This window comes from Balaenoptera musculus, chromosome 16 (genome assembly GCF_009873245.2).
Source record: "Balaenoptera musculus isolate JJ_BM4_2016_0621 chromosome 16, mBalMus1.pri.v3, whole genome shotgun sequence".
Taxonomy (NCBI): domain Eukaryota; kingdom Metazoa; phylum Chordata; class Mammalia; order Artiodactyla; family Balaenopteridae; genus Balaenoptera; species Balaenoptera musculus.
In genome coordinates this window covers 22,687,253-22,709,082 of record NC_045800.1, presented here as the reverse complement: position 1 = coordinate 22,709,082, position 21,830 = coordinate 22,687,253, and the positions used below count along the sequence as shown (strand labels likewise).

At 40.7% G+C, this 21,830-nt stretch overlaps 1 protein-coding gene across 1 annotated transcript in view; it reads right to left on the bottom strand.

Moving 5' to 3' along the window:
- SORCS1 (sortilin related VPS10 domain containing receptor 1) overlaps positions 1 to 21,830 on the bottom strand; it is a 414,532-nt gene that overhangs the window by 181,102 nt on the left and 211,600 nt on the right. The window contains exon 7 of the mRNA XM_036829279.1: positions 15,313 to 15,386. Within this exon, the coding sequence (XP_036685174.1) occupies positions 15,313 to 15,386 (74 nt within the window). The remainder of the gene's footprint in view (positions 1 to 15,312; positions 15,387 to 21,830) is intronic.

The following is a 21,830-nucleotide window of genomic DNA, read 5'->3' as shown; positions in this document are numbered from 1 at the left end:
GCAACCTAAATGTCCATCAACAGAGGAATAGATAAAGAAGATGTGGTACATATCTACAATGGAATATTACTCAGCCATCAAAAGGAACGAAACTGGGTCATTTGTAGAGACATGGATGGACCTAGAGACTGTCATACAGAGTGAAGTAAGAAAGAGAAAAATATCGTATATTAACGCATATATGCGGAATCTAAAAAAATTGGTATAGACCATCTTATTTACAAAGCAGAAATAGAGACACAGACGTAGAGAACAAATGTATGGATACCAAGGGGGAAAAGGGGGGGTGGGATGAATTGGGAGATTGGGATTGACATAAATACACTATTGATTCCATGTATAAAATAGATAACTAATGAGAGCCTACTGTATAGCACAGGGAACTCTACTCAATGCTCTGTGGTGACCTGAATGAGAAGGAACTCCAAAAAAAGAGGGGATATATGTATACGTATGGCTGATTCACTTTGCTGTACAGTATAAACTAACAAAATATTGTAAAGTAACTAAACCCCAATAAAAAAAAAGAAACAGAAAAAAATTTAGTTTAGACACTCAAGTATCAGGGCTTCAGCTTGAAGGTAGCTTCTCTGTAGTTACTTGCAAAATGACTAATAAATTTTGACCTTTCTGAGAAACACAGTATCAGTCTCCACACTGGGCTGCCACATCCCTGGTCCACACATAAGGTTGATTTAACCATCCTTGAGTTTATGATTACACAAAAACATGCTCTTGCTTTGTTGCTGGGTATTGGTACTTCTGAAAAAGTACCCTGAGAGGCTAATGCTTACAAGGCCCTCCCTCAGTGGAAAAGGGAAAGTGATCTGGTCAGTAGAACTTGGGTGGGGAGCAAGGGTAAAATAGGGTTAGATATAGGAGGAAATTAGATTTATCTTCACCACAGAGACAAATTCCTGGGGTGTCAAATGGCAGCTATTCTCCTTAGTATTTTGTTTATTCACAAAGCAGTTCTGGAGTTTTGAATACAAGGTATGAAGAGATTTGAAACTGGGCAAATACAGAGATGATATCCTGTGAAAATACTTTGAACGCTGTGTCAGTTGGCCTTTGAACTCTTATTAATTGCTTGGCCAAGGAAACCAACGTGATGATGGAAAACGAAAAATGTACACCTTTTAATTTGCCTTAAAAAAATTAGTACCCCTCTATGGATGGAAACATTTCAGAGTGATAGAAAAAGAAGAGAGGAGAAAGGGAGAGGAGAGAAGGGGAAAGGAAATCAGAAGGGAGGGGAGGTGGGGGAGGAGGAAGGGAGAACAGGCAGAAAAGGGAGTGGAAGAGGAGGTGGGGAAGAGAAGATGGGGAGAAAAAGAAGCGTATATGAAAGAGGTGGAGACATGAGGAGGAGGAAGAGGAGGAGGAGGAGGAGGAAGAGGAGGAGAGAAGAGATTGCATTCTCTGGGGCTATCCTGCCGTGCTCACAGTGTCCCTCTGTTGGTTGTCTCCCACCGTCCCCAACCCTTGGGAAATATGCTTGACTGCTTTATTGTTACTATTATTGGTATAATTTATTTAAATAACACTGCTTTAAAAAATCTAATTGTAGAAGTAATATGTGTTCATTTAAAGTATAATGAAAAGTACACCAAAATATATAAAGGAAAATTAAACACTTAGAAATAACCACCTTAACATTTTGTTGTTGATCCTTTGGTGCTTTTTCTATGTTCGTGTAGGCATTCCTTTTTTTAAATGACTTGTGCATCATAGCACTGACATAACATAACAGAATATTGGAATGCACTGTTTTGCCAACTGTACAATAGTCTGTTTCCTTAACTAACATTCTGACCATGGGGTATTGTTAGGTCTGTACATGACACTGTACTGATTATCTCTGTAGGTAAATATCTGCATGTGAGATGAAATATTTTTATGTTAACTGCCATTTTCTTTCCTTTCATAAATTGCCTGTTCCTGTTCTTGGTCCTTACATCTATATACATATTTTTTTTCACTCAGGTTTTTCATTTATAAGAGTGCTTAACTGTTCAGAATACTTACCCATTTCCTATACTGCATTTTTCATATATTTTTCAATTGGTCAATTTGGAACCTGCATTCTTTGTCTTGGGAATTAAAATCATGGTTGAGCAACAGAGGTCAGTATACTTTATAGAGGTTTGCTTTGTTTTGGAGAGAGCCTGAAGCCTGCATTTTTCCATGGCTAGGACAGAGGAGAGATGGGGAAAGGGAAAAAAGTGTGCATGTGTGTGTGTGTGTGCACGTGTGTGTGTTCACACGCACCCCCAAGTCACCCTCCTTAGGGTGAAGATGTTGTGAGATGCCCAACTGAACAGAGGGGAGAGCCCAGAACTCCTCGGGGAATCCCCACTTCCACAGCCAATAAGGCAAGTGTGTCACTGGGAAAAGGTATTCCCTTCTCAGTTCTTCATCCCAGGTCAGACTTTAAAATGTTCCTTTAAGAAGGACTTTATTAGGCAGAGAGGTCTTGCCCTGAATTAGCAGGTGGCACATTAATGGCACCTTAATGCCTAACAGGGATTATTTGACCATAGGCTCAGCACCAAAGAACAGAGATTCCTGAGGTGAAGAAGAAATAACAAAACATAATCCAGAAATGGGCTTATTCACTGTCTTTTCTGGTCACCTCATTGGCTGAGCAATTAAATAATGCTATAAATAAATAAGTTGTCAAATGGAGCAATTATTCCTTCAGAAGAATTCCAATGAATACATATATGAGATTATCAATATGGAAAACTTCCATTAGAATACCCCAGTCATAATTGTTGCAGGCAAGACTGACTGAAGAGTCCTAAAATTAGCGAGCAAAACACATAGCCTCAAAATATCTCTCTCAACATATTTAATGATCATGGTGATTTTGACATATATTCATACAGTTTTTAATACTCCTTCTACCAGGAGTTGGAACTTGATTCTCCTTCCCTGGTGTGGGAACTGGACTCAGGGGCTTGCTTCCAACAAATAGAGGTTGGAGCAGGGAAAACAGTACCTCTTCAATGGAGAAACGTGGCAGATACCACCTCAATCAAGTGATCAAGGTTACCATCATCGGTAGTAGGACATATTGATATCTTGCACTCTTTGATGTGATGTCATGAGAAGGACACACCATTTCTGTGATTTTCTTCCCAACCATATATAACACTATAATCTTGAAAAAATATCAGACTAACTCAATCTGAGGAACATTCTACAAAACACCTGACTAGCACGCCTCAAAACTGTCCAGGTCATCAAAGACAAGGAGAGTGGGAGATTTGAGGAGATGAAAAAAGACATGACAAATAAATGCAATGTAGGATTCTTATTTGGGTCCTAGATGGGGGGGAAAAAAAGGACATTAGTAGAAAACCTGGAGAGATCCAAATAAAGTCTCCAGTTTAACTGATAGTATTAAATCAATGTTAATTTCCCAGTTATGAATATCACACCATGGTTATATAAGATGTTAGCAGGAGGTAAGTTTATGGGAACTCTCTTATTCTTTGAAATTCTTCTGCAGTTCTAAAATTATTTCAAAATAAAAAATTAGGGAGAGAAAACTACCCACATCTCATAAGGATAGACTCTATTATAGAAAAGCTACTATAAACAGGAACACGATCTGTTGTAACTAAATCATTGTTATCACGAGGAGTAGATTGGTCCTGTTGTCATTTCATCCTGTAAAGCAGGTAAAATACTGTTTCATTTCCACTGTCAAGAGTGTACGATTCATAGATTTCAACAGTCACAGAAGATGAAGTTATCTGATTTTTTAAAGAAATGTTAAGATCAGAGAAATGGCTCGTATTACTGGGATGTTTTTACTCTCCATTTGTTTAGAAATAGAAAACAATGTGGAGAGCCAGAGTCTGTTTATTCTAGGGCTGCCCTGGTTACCATGGGAAAAGCCTGATTGCAGCTGACAACGTAAATATGTTGGGCTCAGGAGCTGCTGAAATTCGAGGTCAGACGTGAGGTTTGGCTGTACGCTACGGCTGTTTCAGATTCCTCTCAAGCATCTCGTTTTCCTTGGCTACTGAATTACTCAGGAAGGCTAACTGCTCATAGGAGGCGCATGGAAGAGCTAGTTTGTTCTCTGGGTTGGGGTTGGTGATGCAGAAGCTATCCCAGGCACATAAATATTCTAACAAGTTTCATCTTGTCACAATAGAGTCATAAAGTTGTTCTGTTCAGCACACGATAATGGCTTTGTAATTCAATTACTGGTGGTATTTGTCTTCTGGGATTTATCTGCCTTAAACTTCAACACTGATGTAAAACCCTTTACCATAAATCTCATAAATGCTGCAGCAAGTTCCATTCCCCCCACCCCACCCCAGGGCACATCTTGCCATGCCTGTGAAAACCTTGACAGCTTTCTCTAAATTATGGAATTGCTCTGTTTAGAGGTGTTGATGTTTTAAGTTCCAGAGCCAACAATGAAAAAACAGTGGGACTAGTGTTATTTCCTCTAGTTATTGTCTTTAGAGGAAGACAGATCCTGATAGACAGATAGACAAAGTTCCATTCTTAATCCAAAGGGCTGTTTTCAGCCACTTACTTAGAATTTTGTAGAAGGGATTCCTGCAAGTCAGAAGTCAGATATGATGAGCCCTAAGTTTTTTTAAGAATCCTGAGATTCTGATGCATAAACACATCAGGGCTAGTCATCTACAAGGATTCAGCATCTTACAGTTGCTTTTAATATCTTCCTCAGCCCACTCTGCATTTCATTCCTACCCAGTCAAATGATCCAGGTTCTGGGTCTCCACTACCCTCCTATGTAGAATTCACCATTCCATATCTCATTAGTTATCTATTTAGACAACCCTATCTAACCTTTGATTTGAAAAAAAAATATCTATGGTTGTCTCATCTCCAGTATCCACTCCTCATCTTTCAATCATTCAACAAATATTTATTGTGTACCCATCTCATCAATTCCAAAACGCTCTTTTTTTTTAATTTTAACATCTCTTAAATTAGTAGGTGTCTTAAAATCATTGAAATGATAAAGTTTAATAGGCAGAATTATTTTGACAGATACACAAAATAAGGGTGCATCCTCATTTAATGAAATTTTAGATTTGAAGCTACATGGTGTATACCAGGTACCGTTCGGGGCACTTTACTATCCTAGATTTTTGGTCAATTTCTTCTCATCTTTGGCCTATTAAGAGACAAATTCCTTCCCTTAGGAGCCATTCCCTAGAGACCCATCCTCATCTAATTTAATATAAATATGTTTGTGTGCGTGTGTGTGTGTGTGTAAATCTTTTCCTTTCTTTTTCCTCTTTCCCATTCCTCTGTTTTGACATAAAATGTGTTAAGGTGGCTGACCTTACACGTTGGTATTTTAATTATGGAATACAGAAATTATGTATTTAATTATGGAATACAGAAAGGGGAAGTATGACTCCCTAGAAGGAGAAGATCACCCAAGGATATTCCCGACATGGGCAATTGTTTTTTCATCTTTTTAGGAAGATATTTACCATGTTTTAAGTTGTATGGGGGGGTTCTCTCATGCTAGGTAGATGCATAATTTTGTTTTTGTATTCATTTGGAAGTCATACATGATTTAAAATGATGTGCACAGGCGCCAAGTGTTCAAGGGGTGGACTCTGGTGATTTTGCACTGGATCAACCTGGCGAAGCTGCGACTATGTTTTCCAGAGTCTCTGTATGGTTTCCAGTTATAATGGACTGAAAGGAAATATGTGTGACATCTGCAAGGCAGGAGGGAAGTAGTGGCTATTTCACTCTGAAGGTCCTTTTGGCTAGAGGTGGTGGGACGCACTGCAGAAGGACTGGTAGTTTCTATCTGGTTTGTCCTTGCTCTTCCCTTCACAATTACAAGTCCAGCTTTTCTTCCAGACTTCCAGTCTTATGACCTTAGGCGTCAAGCCAGATGCTTGGCTACAAACTCACAGAGGGGCAGCTATGCAGGGGCAATATCCTTCCACAGACTTCTCTAGGAGCTCCCTTTGCAACCCCACCTCAGCAGCTGCAGGGCCTCTTGAGGGCAGGGGCTGTTTCCTCTATCTTTATGGCCAGGAGTTAGCTCTGAAAATGACTCAACTGATGTAAATTAAATGAATTGTAAGATAAGAGTTTTCAACTATTCGAGAAGCTACAAAATAAAACAGTAAGCTGATTTTCTATCCATTGTTCTTAATTCTGCGGCAACAAAAACAAAACTCATGCACACATTAAAAATACTCACTGGAAATATAAATTATTAAATCAAATATCAAAGTGAGATGGTCACATCGCAGAAACTCGTTAATACCCACCTCGTCCTATCCCTCTTTTAAGTAATAGTTCATATTTATTCACCATGTATTACGTGTTTAGAGTGTAACCTGGAATCTCATTTTAATCCTGACAACAAATATATGAGGAAGACACTATTATGATGACTGTCATACAAATGAAGACAACAAGGCTTAAAGAAGTTAACTAAATAGCTCATCGTCACACCCCTTGAAAACAGGATTCTGTTGATACCACAAGCATTCTGACTCCAGATCCCTCACTCTGAAACACCAAACACCATCTCTCACTGGCTAAGTGGAACATACAAAGGTGGACGATGATTAACTGAGCAAGGGAAACCACATACACAGACACTGGACACACCCACAGGCTCTTGAACTTGAAGGCTAAATGAAGTCTGATCACTAGGGCATAAGTCAATTTTTTTAAATATTAGTATAAATTAGGAAGCCATAATTATGAGGATTTTCCCCTTTCACTCTTTCACTGCCATCTCTTGTACTCTGCCATCATGAGAGTTCTTAGTGGAAATCTAGAGAAATGACTGCATCTCAGGTGCTCCGAGATAGAGGAATTACATTCCATGGAGACAAGAAGTCATCAGGGAGGACAGGAATCAATAATGGCCATTAGTGAATGAAGGTCACGAGAAAAGTGATGGGCTCACAGTGTAGCAGGGGAAACTAACTTAATTTGTAGGGAAAACTTGTTAATCACAGGAAGAGATTAAGAAGTGGAGGAAGGTGCAAGTGGATAGGGAAATAGCACTCAAGTGGAGCTCATTAACAGGAAAAAAAAAAAAAAAAAAAGATAAAACACCAGTCCTCTCGAGGATAATGAAAATCCTCTTATCCAGCACGCCTAGTAGAGGTGCCAGAAATGTCCCATTGGAGCTCTTGGTATGCGATCTCAGGAATGATTTCCTGCTACTTCTCTCTGCTCCTTACCCAAGCCACGCACATGGTTCGGCTCAGAGGCTCAGAACCAGAAAAGACTGCCAGAGAAGAGAGAATAAAGTCCATGCTCCAAAGGACGGAGGGTTCTGAGTTCCTCACCTGAATTCCATATTCTGAAGTGTGTAGAGGATCCGTCAATATCCTAGGGCACAGCTCCCTGTCAGAGCGGTCTCGGAGGCAGCCACTCTGTTTTTGTTTAAATTCCTCTGCTAACATGGATCTCATGACTCCTTAGGACAGCCTGTCGAGTTAATAAACAACCTACTGCACAGAAAACTGTTCCTTTTACTGATCTAGAATCCTCCCCACCTTTCAATATACACTTTGATGGCTTCAGTGGCTTAGAAGTCTAAACTATTCAGGCTGGAAGGAAAAACAGGTCATCTATTATGGTTCCCTGATCAAGTCCATTCAAGATGAGTTTCGACTGGAGGTTTATGTTTGTGCATATACATATATATGTGTACTTGGTGAATTTCTGTGTGTGTGTGTGTGTACACACTACAGTTTCTGCTATTCCATTTATTGTTGTACACAAGATAGAAATACGTTAATGACAGTCTTGGTCCTTAAGGAACTTATCCTCCATCAGGAGATGGAAATGAGGAAATAAAAAGATAGAGCACATACTAAGTGCTAAGTTACTTAATAATAATTATGATAATATGCCATTTTTGATTCTCAAAATAAGCCTTCGAATAAGGAAACTGAAGCTCGGGCAGGTGAAATAGTTTCTCAAGATCAGCCAGGTAGTAGATAGTGAAGCTCAGATTTGAAGCTTCATATGCCGGCTCTAAGCCTGTACTCCTTCAACCAATCCCGCACGCAGATCTGTAATACAACGCATGCTATGACACATTATGTTTTATTTATGACAAAATCACATTTAAATTCGAAGAAAGAGATTCTTCTTGCCTAGAAAAACAAGAAGCAAGAACCAAAGAAGGCTACATGGTAGACCATCAGCATAAGGCCATAAAGGTCTGATATTGTGATCCTAATAATGACAAATACCCTCATACATTATCTTTGCCTTCAAAGACCAAAACTGTCCTGACACATAGTAGGTGCTAAAATCAATCACTGCAAAAACAAAGAAGGACAGTTTATCCCCAGGTAAGAGTTGTATAAAACCATAGAGATAAGAGGTATAGACTGCTCCACAGACTAACCAGTGCTTAGAATTATCTGGCCTTCTGGAATTCGGCACAAAGAACTAGGAGTGGGGCTTCCCTGGTGGCGCAGTGGTTGAGAATCTGCCTGCCAATGCAGGGGACACGGGTTCGAGCCCTGGTCTGGGAAGATCCCACATGCCGCGGAGCAGCTGGGCCCGTGAGCCACAACTACTGAGCCTGCGCGTCTGGAGCCCGTGCTCCGCAACAAGAGAGGCCGCGACAGTGAGAGGCCCGCGCATCGCGATGAAGAGTGGCCCCCGCTTGCCGCAACTAGAGAAAGCCCTCGCACAGAAACAAAGACCCAACACAGCCAAAAATAAATAAATAAATAAATAAATAAAATAAAATATGTATGTTATCTCTAAAAAATAATAATAATAAATAAATGGATAGTAACATTAAATGTTTAAAAAACAAAAAAGAACTAGGAGCATGGTGGTTTGCAAGAACCTGGTTACATTCTTACTCTTTTTAATTTTATGTTGTAGGCAATGAGGAATGGGGCAAACACTTGATCAGGGAAATGCTTACACGATTCCTTTGGCAGTAGCTACGATATGAGGAGATGGAGGGAGGGGCTTTTTCACCATTCCTAGTGAGGGGGATGCTGAACCAGTGTAATGCTAGGGAGGGTGGAAGAGGAGGTGGACAGATATAACTTCACTGAGGTAGAACCAGTGGGACCTGGAAACCCAAAGATTTAAGAGTGAGTAAGAGAAGAGTTGAATATGACCCTAAGGCGCTAAGGCTGGGATGTAGGGAATACAGAAATATGGAAGCTATAGAAAAAGTTGATTTTGAATGGCAGGATGTTCCACTGCCAGCTCACATAAAATTGAAAGCGAGTGATGGTGTTTTTCAAGATGTTCTCTGCAGACAATGACTGGTTTCATAGATGTGGGTGAAGGATGAGGCAGAGTATCATTAAAAAATAGCCATACACCCTATCTAATCCAATACTATCAAATACACTAACACATTTTCTAGTTATTTTGATAGCATAGAGTTTTACTTTATATATTACTTTATACATTACAATTTACATATATATGTATATATACATATATATATTTGTTCTTTTTGTAACATCATTCGACTTCACCCCATCTCCAATTTGCAAAACCTGAGAAAGGAAAAGTAGAGAGAATTCTCTTGTTATTGAATCCATTAAACCCATCTGGAGAAAGAGAAAAGAGTCATCTCATGCCATATCCCCTCCAAGCCCCTTTGGTGTGAGTGGCTTAGAAGTCTTGGAGATGCCGTGTTGAATGCCAGCATATCTGAAGGAAGAAGAGGAAGGGTCATGGTGACCTGGTGAATATAAAACAAACTATCAAACAACAAGGCACATAAAATGCTGAAACTGGCTTGGCAGAAATATTCAACAAGGACTAGATGATGAGCAGTAGTGCCATGAATCAGCACAGAGAGAAACTATTTTAAGTCTCAGAGTGTTTTCTGACTATAGCCAGATATATTAACAAAAGTTTATGGATCTGCCTCTTACGCCCGAGGTTAGATGAGAGGACCTTGGGTAGGAAGTGATGACTTCATGTATAACTTTGCTGTACACCTGAAACCAACACAACACTGTAAATCAATTATACTTCAATAAAAAAACAAATGCCTTTGGAAACAAAAGAAGAGAAAGAAAAAAGAAAAGAGACGATGACTTCAATGAGCCTCTGGATCAAGTAGAGTCTAGAAAAAGTTAGACCTGATTTATCAGATCCATGAGCCAATACTGCTTAAAAATTTTTTTTTCTTAAAACAGGTTGCATTTTTCTATCACAGGTCTTGACGGAGTTTTGATCAATAAATCATTTCACATCATTGACTGGAGGATTGTTTAAAACAACATATGCAAAGCACTCAGCACAGAGCTTGGCACACAGTAAGTGCTCAAGAAATGGGACTTGTTGCCAAAGATGTGCAATGGGAAGTCATTCATACTGACTGGCATTGAACAATGGGGATGAATGAGAATGTGGAAACTTGCTCAAACACATTGAGTATGGAGCCGGAAGTATCCCTATATCCCTCTGCTACATAATACAGCTGTCTTATGCCCCCTGAGGGACACCACTGAAACAAGATGGCATTCCAGAATAACAACAGGTTCATTGTCGAGCCGACTCTTAATTTTCCACGTGTGAATTTGTCACAGAAAACATGTAATCGCCATTCAGCTGTCCCTGTTTCCAGCCAGCCCCCTTTATGTCAGAACGACATAATCAATAAGGTACATCTGAACGTATTTTTAATTAAGTGAAACAGTTCTAAGATTGCCTTGTCTTTTGCATAGATAATAGATCACTGAGTGGTTTCTAACGAAAACTGCCTTCCATTGCTTTGTCCTAAAGTCGAATCAGACACCAACAAACCACATTCATCAACCTCTAATAGCAAACTTGGCTTTTGGCAAAAGCTTCACTTATTCAAGGCATTTGGCTAACATTGGTCCTCCATTTCATGTTCTTCTTCAGTGTCAAATGCAACACGTTGGCTCTTATCTATCGAACTGTTAAACTAACAGTTATTATGGGGGATACAGGTAGAAAATAAGTCTTGAGTTTTGAGCTGATCTTTACTATCGCAAGCAAGAGCCATGGACCCAGAGAGACCTAGTTTCAAAACCTGGCTGTATTACATTTTATGTTGGGTAAACTATATCACTTTTCTATTTCAGCAAAACGAGAGTAAAAATCCCTACCTCACAATCCTGTTATGAGGATCAAAGGGCATGATTTATCATGTGCCCAGACCATTGTATATATAGTTAATTAACAAATACAAATCCCTATTATGGAACATTATCTTGCTGGCACTCAGTTCTCCCATCTGTATTTTTTCTGTAATTAAAATCTATCCCTCTATTTTGTGATAACAGAATCTTTTTCTCTTTTTTTTTCCTTTTTAGAAATCTTCTCTCCTCCAACCTTGAGCCATGCAGTTTAACTGGGACTCAACACCATCTCCTATTTCAGTTCCCAGGGAAGATAAGTGTCTGACCTACATGAGTAATGCATGGGAATCACTGCTGGGATTCAATCCCTGGCAACATGAGGAAAGAGGCAGACTGGTTTGATGGAGCTTCCAAACTGTTAGGTTGTAAGACTAAAGCTGATGATGTCCATCATTGCTACGAATGGGGAAAGCAACTTGAGAATGAAGCCAACATGGGGGAGAAACAAAACTAAGAGATGTAAAAAGTCAGCTACTATTAATAATATTACTATTAGCCAGTGGGAACTTAATACAACTCTTAGATGCCAGGCATATAACCAATTCACAAGAAACAACTCATTTGATTAAGTAGGTATTAATTATCTTCACTTTACAGGGGAAAAAAACTGAGGCACACAGAACTTCACTTCCCCATGACCCCTTACTTAGTAAATGGCAAAGCTAGAACTCACACCTCAGTATCTCTGAGCCCCTTAACTTCCAGGTTGTACTGCCTCCTAGTATAATTGATTTCTGACATAGTAAAGAACAAGACTGCTATAGCAGTTAGTTGAATGAACAGACACCTATTCTATTAAGGGCAATATTGTGCTAAAATATGTTTTATAAGATGCCCTAAACATGTAAATCGGTTTTGGAAGCAATTTAAACTCCTTGGAAGAAAGATCATATGTATGTCAGTATGCTAGTACTATCAACAACCACCGTGAACATAAGGATAAACTGTTACACTCCATAATTTTTTCACAGTTGCCATTGATTACTTCCAGGGGTGGCATTACTACTGCCACCCAAAATAAAGATATTTCTTAAGTGTACTAGGTGATGAGGAAAAGATATGAATTCATCTTCATTTTTCTCCATGGGAAATGCTATATTATTACCCAGGGTCACTCGTCAATTCAATTTAGCACTAGAAAAGTTCCCCTTAGTCACCTCTACACTCCCACAGCCAGGCTTCAAGCAGAAATGATTAATGAGAGCTTCTTTCAGTTAAACTTGCTGAATAATCCTAGATAGCTCTATAGTTCTTATGTAATTTGAAGCAACTGATTTCCAGGAGTCTAATAAATACTGCTTTGAATGACACCTTTTCTGCCAGCCTTAGGAAGTTGCTCAGAGTCAGAAAATACAGACCATGTGGCCAGAGACCAAGAGATTTCATCAACAGTCATGTGCACTGTGCAATTTACAAGGTCTCATGCTTTCTCTGGAAAAATCAACCTAGCTTAAAGAACCCAAGGAGGCCATTTGCCAAGCCCAGTTGGAGAGATACACACGCAGGCATGGTGGCCAAACGAGCTTTGGATTTTCTCTTCTCATCTGCCTGAATGGGCTAGATTTCTAGGGCTCACAGCTCCAGCCCAGAAAAAAAATTCCAAGAGGCCTAGGCAATAGAGTCCACTGATTTAGTAGCTCATGGGCTTTGAAGCCATTCTGCCTGCATTTGAATCGTGGCTCTGCCACTTTCTGGCTGTGTGACCTTGGCTAAATTACTTGACCTCTCCATGCCATAGGTTCCCGATCTGTTAGGGATGATAATGCAAGGCTTACTTCATAGAATTGTTCTGAGGATTAAATTGCTTAAGTTTGAATAATGCCTATCACAATGTCAGGCCTTGAATGGAGAGACTCCATTCCCAGAGGCAGAGAAGGGGTATCATTCATTTCACTCAACAGACAGATTAATTAGAATTTATATATGATCATGTGTATAGTTTTCATAAAGATAATGATATGACATTTGGTTACAAGGGCTTTGCTAATCAGGCTTACAGATAGAAGAACCCATTCCAAGAACAGATAAGAATGGGTTCAATTACTACCAGCCAAAGCAATGATGGATTTGTTCACCTCCCAAAGCTGTGTGTAAACAAGCCCTTCAGTGAGCTAGAAGATACTGTGTACTATGTACCGCTTAACATGGGAAATTCTCTCATCCGTTTTTGTTTTTTGTTGTTGTTTTGTTTTTTTTTTTGGTCAATGTTTTTCTTTGTTTCTATTGGTTGGAACAAACTTCTCTCCAGTCATTTGAGAACTGCAACTTTCTGCCTTCAATTGCTGGGTCCACATGCAGATATATTCAGTCACTTGGAAGCAGGACTTAAGGAATGATTGGTCCCTCATACCTTCTCACTGGCAAAGCATCAACTTCATCTCCAGGTTAAACCAGGGGAACCACATTAATTTAGTTTAGTCTTTTATTTATTTATTCTCTGAGGAGGCCGTTCTATGAACATATAACACCCAGTAAAAGAGAAAAAAATATGGACCTGCTTTCCAAAAAGGGACTTTATAATTTATAGGCAAAACACATGGAGATGCAAGGTATCTCATGAATAAGGGACAAAGTGAATAAGTGAGGAAGAGAAGAAATCCTGATCAGAGAAGGGAGACTCAGTGCCAGCTACACCTGAATTCCTGGAGAGGGGCATCCAACTTAGATGCCAAAAACAAAGCTTCAGCCATTCCTGAGTGGGAGCAGCAGGGAAGAGGTGAATAAGTTCTGAGCAACAGAAACCCTATTTAGTTATCAATGTCTCTGTGATGCGGGAAGAAAAAGTATCTTTCCATATAGAAGTCTCTATGTGTTAACTTTGAGCCAATTTGTTTGCAAATGACTTGTCTTTTACTTTTTCAGGCAGTTTCACTAGTGTTTTAAGAGATTTATCTGTTCTCTGGCTTTCAAATCCCACAGGGTCTTAGGGCAGTGTTTGAAAATAAGAAAGATAAAAATGCATTCCTCTTAGAAGTGAGAGAATTGGAGTGCTGGGGGAAGCTATTAGGTACCTGGAAGTCCCAAGGCATGATGAGAGGCAGTGTGATTTCAGGAGGAGTAAAGGGGAGACAACTTTTACTGTCCTAGTTGCAGGAAGTTCATTGGCTCCTAAAAGGTCATTGCCCCAATGATTCTCAATGATGTGAACAAGGGATATTTAAACTCTTGTCTGAGCTAGTTCTGCAGAGCACTGTTTATACTAGCAGAAGTCTGGAAACAACCTAGATGCCCTTTCCATAGGCAGATTAGATAAATTAGGATAAGGCAGAATCACATCTTTTATAGGGTTTAGGTTGTAAATTCAAAAGGGATTGATAAGTAATGTCAACATTACACTAGAATGCTTTGTACTTTGTTCTTATTTTACTGGGATCTAGGCCCTTGGAAACTCAGAAGCTAAAAGGAACTTGTAATATCCCTTCTTTTCAATTGTAGTAACCCAGGGAGGGAGGCCACCTCTAATTTAACCAGGGGGATGGGATCAGGAGGTAAAAAAAAAAAAAAAAAAAAAGAATATTACTTCCTTTGCCTCCTTCTTTTCTGTGTTGTTCAAGCCACCCAGTCTACGGTATTTTGTTATAGCAGTCAAAGCTGACTAAGAAAAAACAATTACTAATATGTATATTTATATTTATATGCATTTAGTAATTCAGAGAACGTTTATGGAAGGATAAGTAAGAAACTAAAAACATTGGTTGCGTCCCATATGATGATGAGAATGTCTAGAAAACTTGAAAGCAGGAATGGGAAGAGGATCTGCTTTTAGACTAAATAAGATCTACTTATTTACACTGAAAACCTTTATATGAACATGCAGTATATGTGTGTATCATGCTTCTAGTAATAAAAGTCACTATTAAAATGTTCTTAAGTGTCTGTCTCAAAGTCTCATCAAAATATAACAAAACAACAGTTACAAAGCCCCTGTTGTCCATTAATCTCAGTTATCTATGTTGGGTTTGTTAAGTGATTTATGACACTGCTTTAACATTCCCTTAAGATGTTTACCACTCCAATGTCACCTTCTGCCCTAGGGGATGTGTGCATAACCCAATAAGAACAGACTTCACGTGAGAGTTCTGGGTGAGGAAAAGATTCCAATGCTCATTTTCACAGGTGATATCTTAAATGTGCTAGAAGATAGAGTGAGACTTACCAGTAGAACCTGTTCGGTACGACCCCTTCCTGGATAAGCTGCCACCTTCTCCCAAATTCAGCAGAGCTGTATAACTGTGGACAACAGAAAGTATTCAACACCTCGACTTTACGGTACATTGAATGCACAGACATCGGTTCACTGGATTATTATTATTTTTTTATTATTATTGTTAACAATAATAATATCTACCATTTATTTAGCACGCATTCTATGCCAGATGAGTGCTCTGCGTATCAGTTCTACTCCCCACATACATTCTGCAAGGCAGACATTAATATCCCCATTTTACAGTTGAGCAAACTGAAGCTCACAAAGATTAAGTGATTTGTTGGAAATCACATGCCACTAAATATTAGAGTGAACTGGGATTCATACCCCGTTTTGCCTGGTGAGCTGTACCGCTGGCCCTAGCATAGGCAGACTGTTGTCTGGAATACAAAGAAGTCCAAAATCTAGACCTGGCTCTCAGAAAGCCAACAGTATAACCAAAACCTGACTGAAATAACGAGCATGCCACCAGTGATAAAGGAATGCAAAGGAAGGAGACTCAGAAGTCAATCAGGGATGCTTCCGAGATATGTGGGGATTCAATTGGGATCGGAATGAATGGCAGAATTCAAACTGACAAAAATGGGAGGGGCATTACTCACAAAGGGAACAACGTGGGTCAAAGGTGAGTAATGCAGGGACGGTATATGAATAAGCCTGGCTTATCTAAATAAATTTAGATGAAAATGTTGAGGGCAACTTGAAAAAGGCTTCGAAGGCCCAGTTAGGGAGACCGGAATCGATCCTGCAGGCAAGAGGAGCCGGTGTTGGTTTTTTAAAAAGGAAGCAGAGGAACTTCAGGCTCTAGCAGCAGCCCACGTGGACTAAGCTCTTACTATGATCCAAGTGCTTCTCCTGCATTCCTTCATTTAATCCACACACCATCACTCCCAGTATTATGGCCATTTTGCTGATGGTTATTGAAGATTTCAAGTCCAGTTGCTACACTGCTTCAGTGCTTTCCAAGGGCAACTGCAAGGAAACACTTCTCATGAGACAGGGTCTAACCCTCCAAGTACGCCTTCCCCCCAAAGGTCTTTCTTCTCTTACACCTCGTTCTTCACTGCTGGCTTGCTCCATACCGCTGCTCTTCTCCAGTAATTTTTATAGCACCATGGAACCTTTTCTGCCTCTAGAAGTGTCCTCTGATGGCAGCCCAGAGATTCCCATTACTCTAGGTATTCTGGTTCCCATGGACATTTGGCTGCTGATTTGAAAAATATCCTTTGGAACATCTCCTTTCTGCTATGTGCCTGGTCTGTAACCCACTCACATCCCAGTCGTCCACCACCGCATTTGCCAAATCCCACAGTGAATGGATGGTGAGTCACTCTGTACTGAGTACTATGATTGTCCTCCCCCTCCAGCCCCAGCACTCAGTGAAGGGTCAAATGACTCACCAAGTGACTCACCAAGGCTGCAGATGTACCAGCCATGTCCAAGAAATAAGTCAGCTCAAGTGGGTACTTACTGACCCTTGGAAGAGCCTTGCCACGACATTGTATCCACTGGATCAAAACACATCCTGAAGTCAAAAAAAAGGCTGAAATATTTGGCTACCAAAGCGAGCAGCTCGCTTGGCCCCAACTACAGAGTATTTGGGCATCCAGCCAAGAAGAATCTGTGGCTTTTTCTTTCAAGTCTTATTATTTTTCTCTGCCCCATCATGCCTGGGGGAGAAAGGTTTCCTGGGTACATTTCATGCTTGATTCATTTTAAGAGCACCAAGGAGAAATGGGGAGACAGCTCCCCTCGTAGAGATGACAGAAGATAAGACAACATCCTCCCTCTTGATTTAGAACCCAAAGCAGCCAGAGGTTTCACATCCTGCTTCTTGTTTCCCAGTATGTCCTGAACACTTGCATTTTAATATTCAGACTTGGATTACAACAGCAAGCACTTGATCCGGAGTGTCTGATACTTCCTCTCCCCTTGCACCATCTTTCTTAATTGAAACCCAGAGCTGCACTGCTTTCTACGAGTTTAAAGGAAACAGAGATCACACCACTGTGTGTGCTTATATCTATTTATAAATGTATGTTAATACCTATATTTATATACAAAGATTTATGCAAATGTAAGAGAATCAGGATGGTTTGAAATAATAATTCTCTGTGAAGGCTAGACTCGCCACATATATTCTGAAAATCATATATAAACTCTGAGCTCTCCTAAGGCTACACCAAGAGATTGTTACCTCTGCCTTTACACAGAATTCATCTCTGTGAGGAATTGTTGGGTTCCAGCATCTGTGTGTATATATTTTTTTTCTTCTATGTCTTTTTTAATTGATCGCCCTAGGCTTGGATTCAGAACCTGTGGACCAGTCAGGTATGTCCCATGATAATTGTTTTTATCCTCTTCAAGGGGATGCTTTGTTATTTGTAAGCATCCAGAGGCCCCTCAAGCAGTGGGTACACCAAACAATCCAATAAGCCAAACCTCTCTTATTCAGCTCAGTGACATCTTTTATAGTTTCCTATCTCAAAAGGTACCCCTTAGTGTCAGTGGACTCGCTTTCTCACCTTTCCATTCACACGTGGGCACATGCCCCCTGCCATGCCTTCACTGGTGCTACCCACTCTGGCAGAGGTGGCTTCAAGACTTGCCTACCTCAATGCCAGTCTTCTTTTTCGGTCCAGATCAGAGGACATCTTTTCTATGAACCCTCTCCTACACACTGAGATTTCCCAGTGGCCTCATTTCCAAAGAATTATGGTACAAGGAATGCTATCAAACTATAGTCCACATATTTATATTGAACTTTCTTAGTAGCCTTTCAAGAGAGCCTTTTATTAATGCAAGGCAGAAATTCCTTCCTATCTAAAATCACTCTAAAATATCTGAGATCACTCACTGCCTCTTTGATGAGATCACAAAGTTTTTAGGTGTCTGGAATCCCATCCTTCTGTATCTATAGAGTGCCTAGCACATAGTAGATGATGAAGGTAGGAAAAAAAAGTATTGACTTTACATCATGCAAATTGCCTAGTAATGGATCTACCTAGTAAAACACTCAGGTTTCCCAAAGGATAGACAAAGGTAATTTAGCAGAGGAATATGTTTTACTTCCATGGACCCATAGCTAGAGGTCTGTACCTAAAACCAACAAACAAAACTATAAGTATCAGTACATTTGAAACTCGCAAGGACTTGCAGGCAGGGTCTTGAATATTCACCCCTTGACAGAGCTGCTCTGTATACTCTACCTACTATTTCAAACCTTTTCTCCCTAAGAAGTTAATTGTCCAGCCTGATGTTATACCAAGAAAAGAAGAAAACAACTCACAGCCATCCAGGATAATGTGCTAATTAAACCTGCAGAGTCTGGCAGCAAAGTTTTCCTCCACTAAAAAAAGTGCGATCAAAGCCTTTTTTACCCAATGACTGTCTCAGCCACCAGTGGAAGGCTTTCCGTGTAGAACGAGTCAATGTCCTTTAATAAAATTCAGAGTGTTGGCAGCACCTAAGTAAGATTTATTTCCCTCCCTGTCTGTCTCCGGCTCCAAGGTTTCTCAGCTCTGTCAGAACACAGAACTGAGAACTATCATTACTATCTGTCACATCAGAGAAAGCATCGGCCGCTTTCTCCAGCAGTGTCAAGCCTAGAGAATGAGCGAGGTAGAAAGATCAGGGGGAGGAAGAGAATATTTCAACTAGTTTTAGGAGAGCGCTGTTCATCTACTAACCCTCTGTCATGAACCCCCAAAGGCCACTCTTGGAGGGGTTTAGTTTAGTTTTGTTTTGCTAACACTGGTACAAAATGTTGGGGAAAAAACGGAGTAGACATTTTAGACAAGGAGTGGGGAAGGATTCTGGTTAACTAAGAATGCAAGGCAGATAATCCTTCCCGTTTAGAATCACTCTAAACTATCTGAGACCACTTCCCCATCTCAGTAGATACAACTTAACGAGCACAAACCCATTGTTCATCTATGCTCAAGACCTATTAGCAGCCTCAGGGCCCAACCCTCTACTTCGTTATTATGCTGGTCTGGGGCTGTCAACACTTCTTGCCATGTTCCTCCTCTGAAGATTAACCCGTCCTTCCTTCTTCCCTCCCTCCCTCCCTCCCTTTCTTCTTTCCTTCCTTCCTTTCTTCCTTCCTTCCTTCTCCTATTTTTTTTTTTTTTTTGACATCTCTGACATTGACTTGTTTTCTTGCCACCTGCCTCTGTCTGCTATAAGAAGAGTGCAGATAAAAATAGAGTTAATTGCAAAGGATCCAATTTCAAGGGTTGGTTTTATTATGAGCTTTTAACCAATTGTACAGTCATCTCTGGTGTCATGCTCCAGAGGCCTGCAGGGCTGCAAGTTGGCTGAGGGGCACAGGTTCCAAGGGAGAATAAAGAGAGAGGCCACAGGAGGACAAATAGCTTGGGGGTGGGCAAAAGTGAGATTCATTGACTTTGCTCAGGATACCTAAACTATAGCAGATTAAGATGGGCTGAAAGAAGTGGGGCATGAGAGCAGCTGTTTCCAACTTTCATTTTCCATCTTCTTATCATTCACACTTTGGTTGAATCCCTAGCAGAGTGGCATCTTTCTTTGAATAGAAATTCCACTTCCTTGTGTTGATGCAAAAGCTTGCAAGCACCACTGTTTCCAAAAAGTCTTCTCAATAGTTCTAAACCAGAGCAATGCAGCCCCTCATTTTAGATCGTTAGATAGGTACACATTAGGAATTTTCTTTTGCAGCTAGGAAATCAGTGCAAGGACACCATTTGGTAGAAGGTAAGAGTGATAGCATGTTTCAGTCTTTGGTTGATGGGATTGGATGCTTTCACCACAAAGGTCCCCACGGTGACTTTCCCATCAGGAAGCAGGTCCCTGGGTCTCCCCCACGTGGGCTCCTGCAGAGGTTTCCTTGTTGGAGGAACACTTCCTGCAGTTGGTTCTTTTCAAGGTTGCCTGCTCCCTCCCCTTTCCTTCTCTGCCCTTAACATTTTAGAGACAGGAGGCTTGCAAATTGCCCTTCCTGAAAAGGCTGACAGAAAACCCTGCCAGTTCTATTTGATTTGCCTCATCCTAATACCGCCCTGGGGATGGCCTGGGTGCAAAGCACTCATCCACCTCATGACTCTCCAGTTCTCACTGCTGTTACTGCATTCTTTTTAGCAAGAAAGAGATGGGACCTTGAGGACTTCAAATAAATTTCTAATGCCAGCCCCCAAGGCACTGCAGATACCAAGCTCTCTCCTCCCACAGCCTCAATAGGAAGAAAATCAGTCCAGAGAAATCCATGGTCTTCAGAGATAAGCTCTGCTGCTCTAGTTGCACAGTACAGGAAGCCAGAACCCACTCTTAGGGGAAATCACATTATAAAGGACCTAAAACTTCACCCAGCACTGACACAAGTCTTCTCCTTGGCCGGTGGGTACAGGGATAGATAGAGAACCATAATGACCCATCCCAGACCAGCTCCCCCAACCCCCAAGAGATGTAAGTTCCCCAAAGAAAAAGCTAACTTCTCAGGGGATATCACACACAAAGTATAGTAAGTGTTATATTTTGTCCAGAGTGCTATGGTGGCTTATGTAAGACAGGAAGAAGCTGGGAATCTGCCAAAGCTTTCAAGGTGGGACTGGGAATACAGTAAAAATTTCTTAATTTGAAGATGTGAAAAAAGAGTGTTCCAGGGCAAGTGGGTCAGTCTGAGCAAATAAACAGAGCAGCAAAGGTTAGAGCGGTATCTCTGTTCTTCTTTTGTCAACTTCAAGAGACCCAGTTTGGTGGAGGTGCGTAAAGGGAAGTGAAGTGGGAGTAGAGGCTATACACATGGCCTGGGAGCAGGCTGTATGAATGCAATCCTACCATAACTTGCGGGGAGCTAATGGGGACTGTTCCCAAAGGTCAAAAGCCAAGGGCACCAAGGCTGAGCGCTCAGGCTTTGCTGATGAAGAGAGAGCAGGAATGATGACACGTTACCGGCTCCATCAGTCTCTCTGAAGGCTGGATTTATCAAATCTGTCACTGGCCATTCCCCAGCTGTCACCGAAGTCTGTCACACACCCCATAGTTGTGTTTGGCACTTTGAGGCAGGCTTGGGGGATTAGACATATGGAACTGGGGCTGGCTGGGCAACAAGGGTCAATATGTGGCTGTGGACCAGTTCAATTCATGGACTCTTCCTGTGCTCCCAGGTCTGGAGGTACTTAGGGAAATTTCAAATGGACTCTCGGCCTTAAAGCTTCTATAATATAGATATGGAAATAAATGGAAGATAAGTAAAATAATTAGAAGCTAGTAAGGATCTATATCACAGATCCCCAATATCAAGACACTGATGGGAAAAAATGAATAGCCCTCAATAACCATGTAATCATACCATTATTTAAATGAATATATGATGAAGCTCAGCAGGTTTTGAGAGACAAAAATAAGCAGGAGGAGAAAACTGTCACTTGGGACATAACTGGAAGCGTGCCTCCGTAAGATGGATCCATTAGCCGTGTGAAGATGGAACA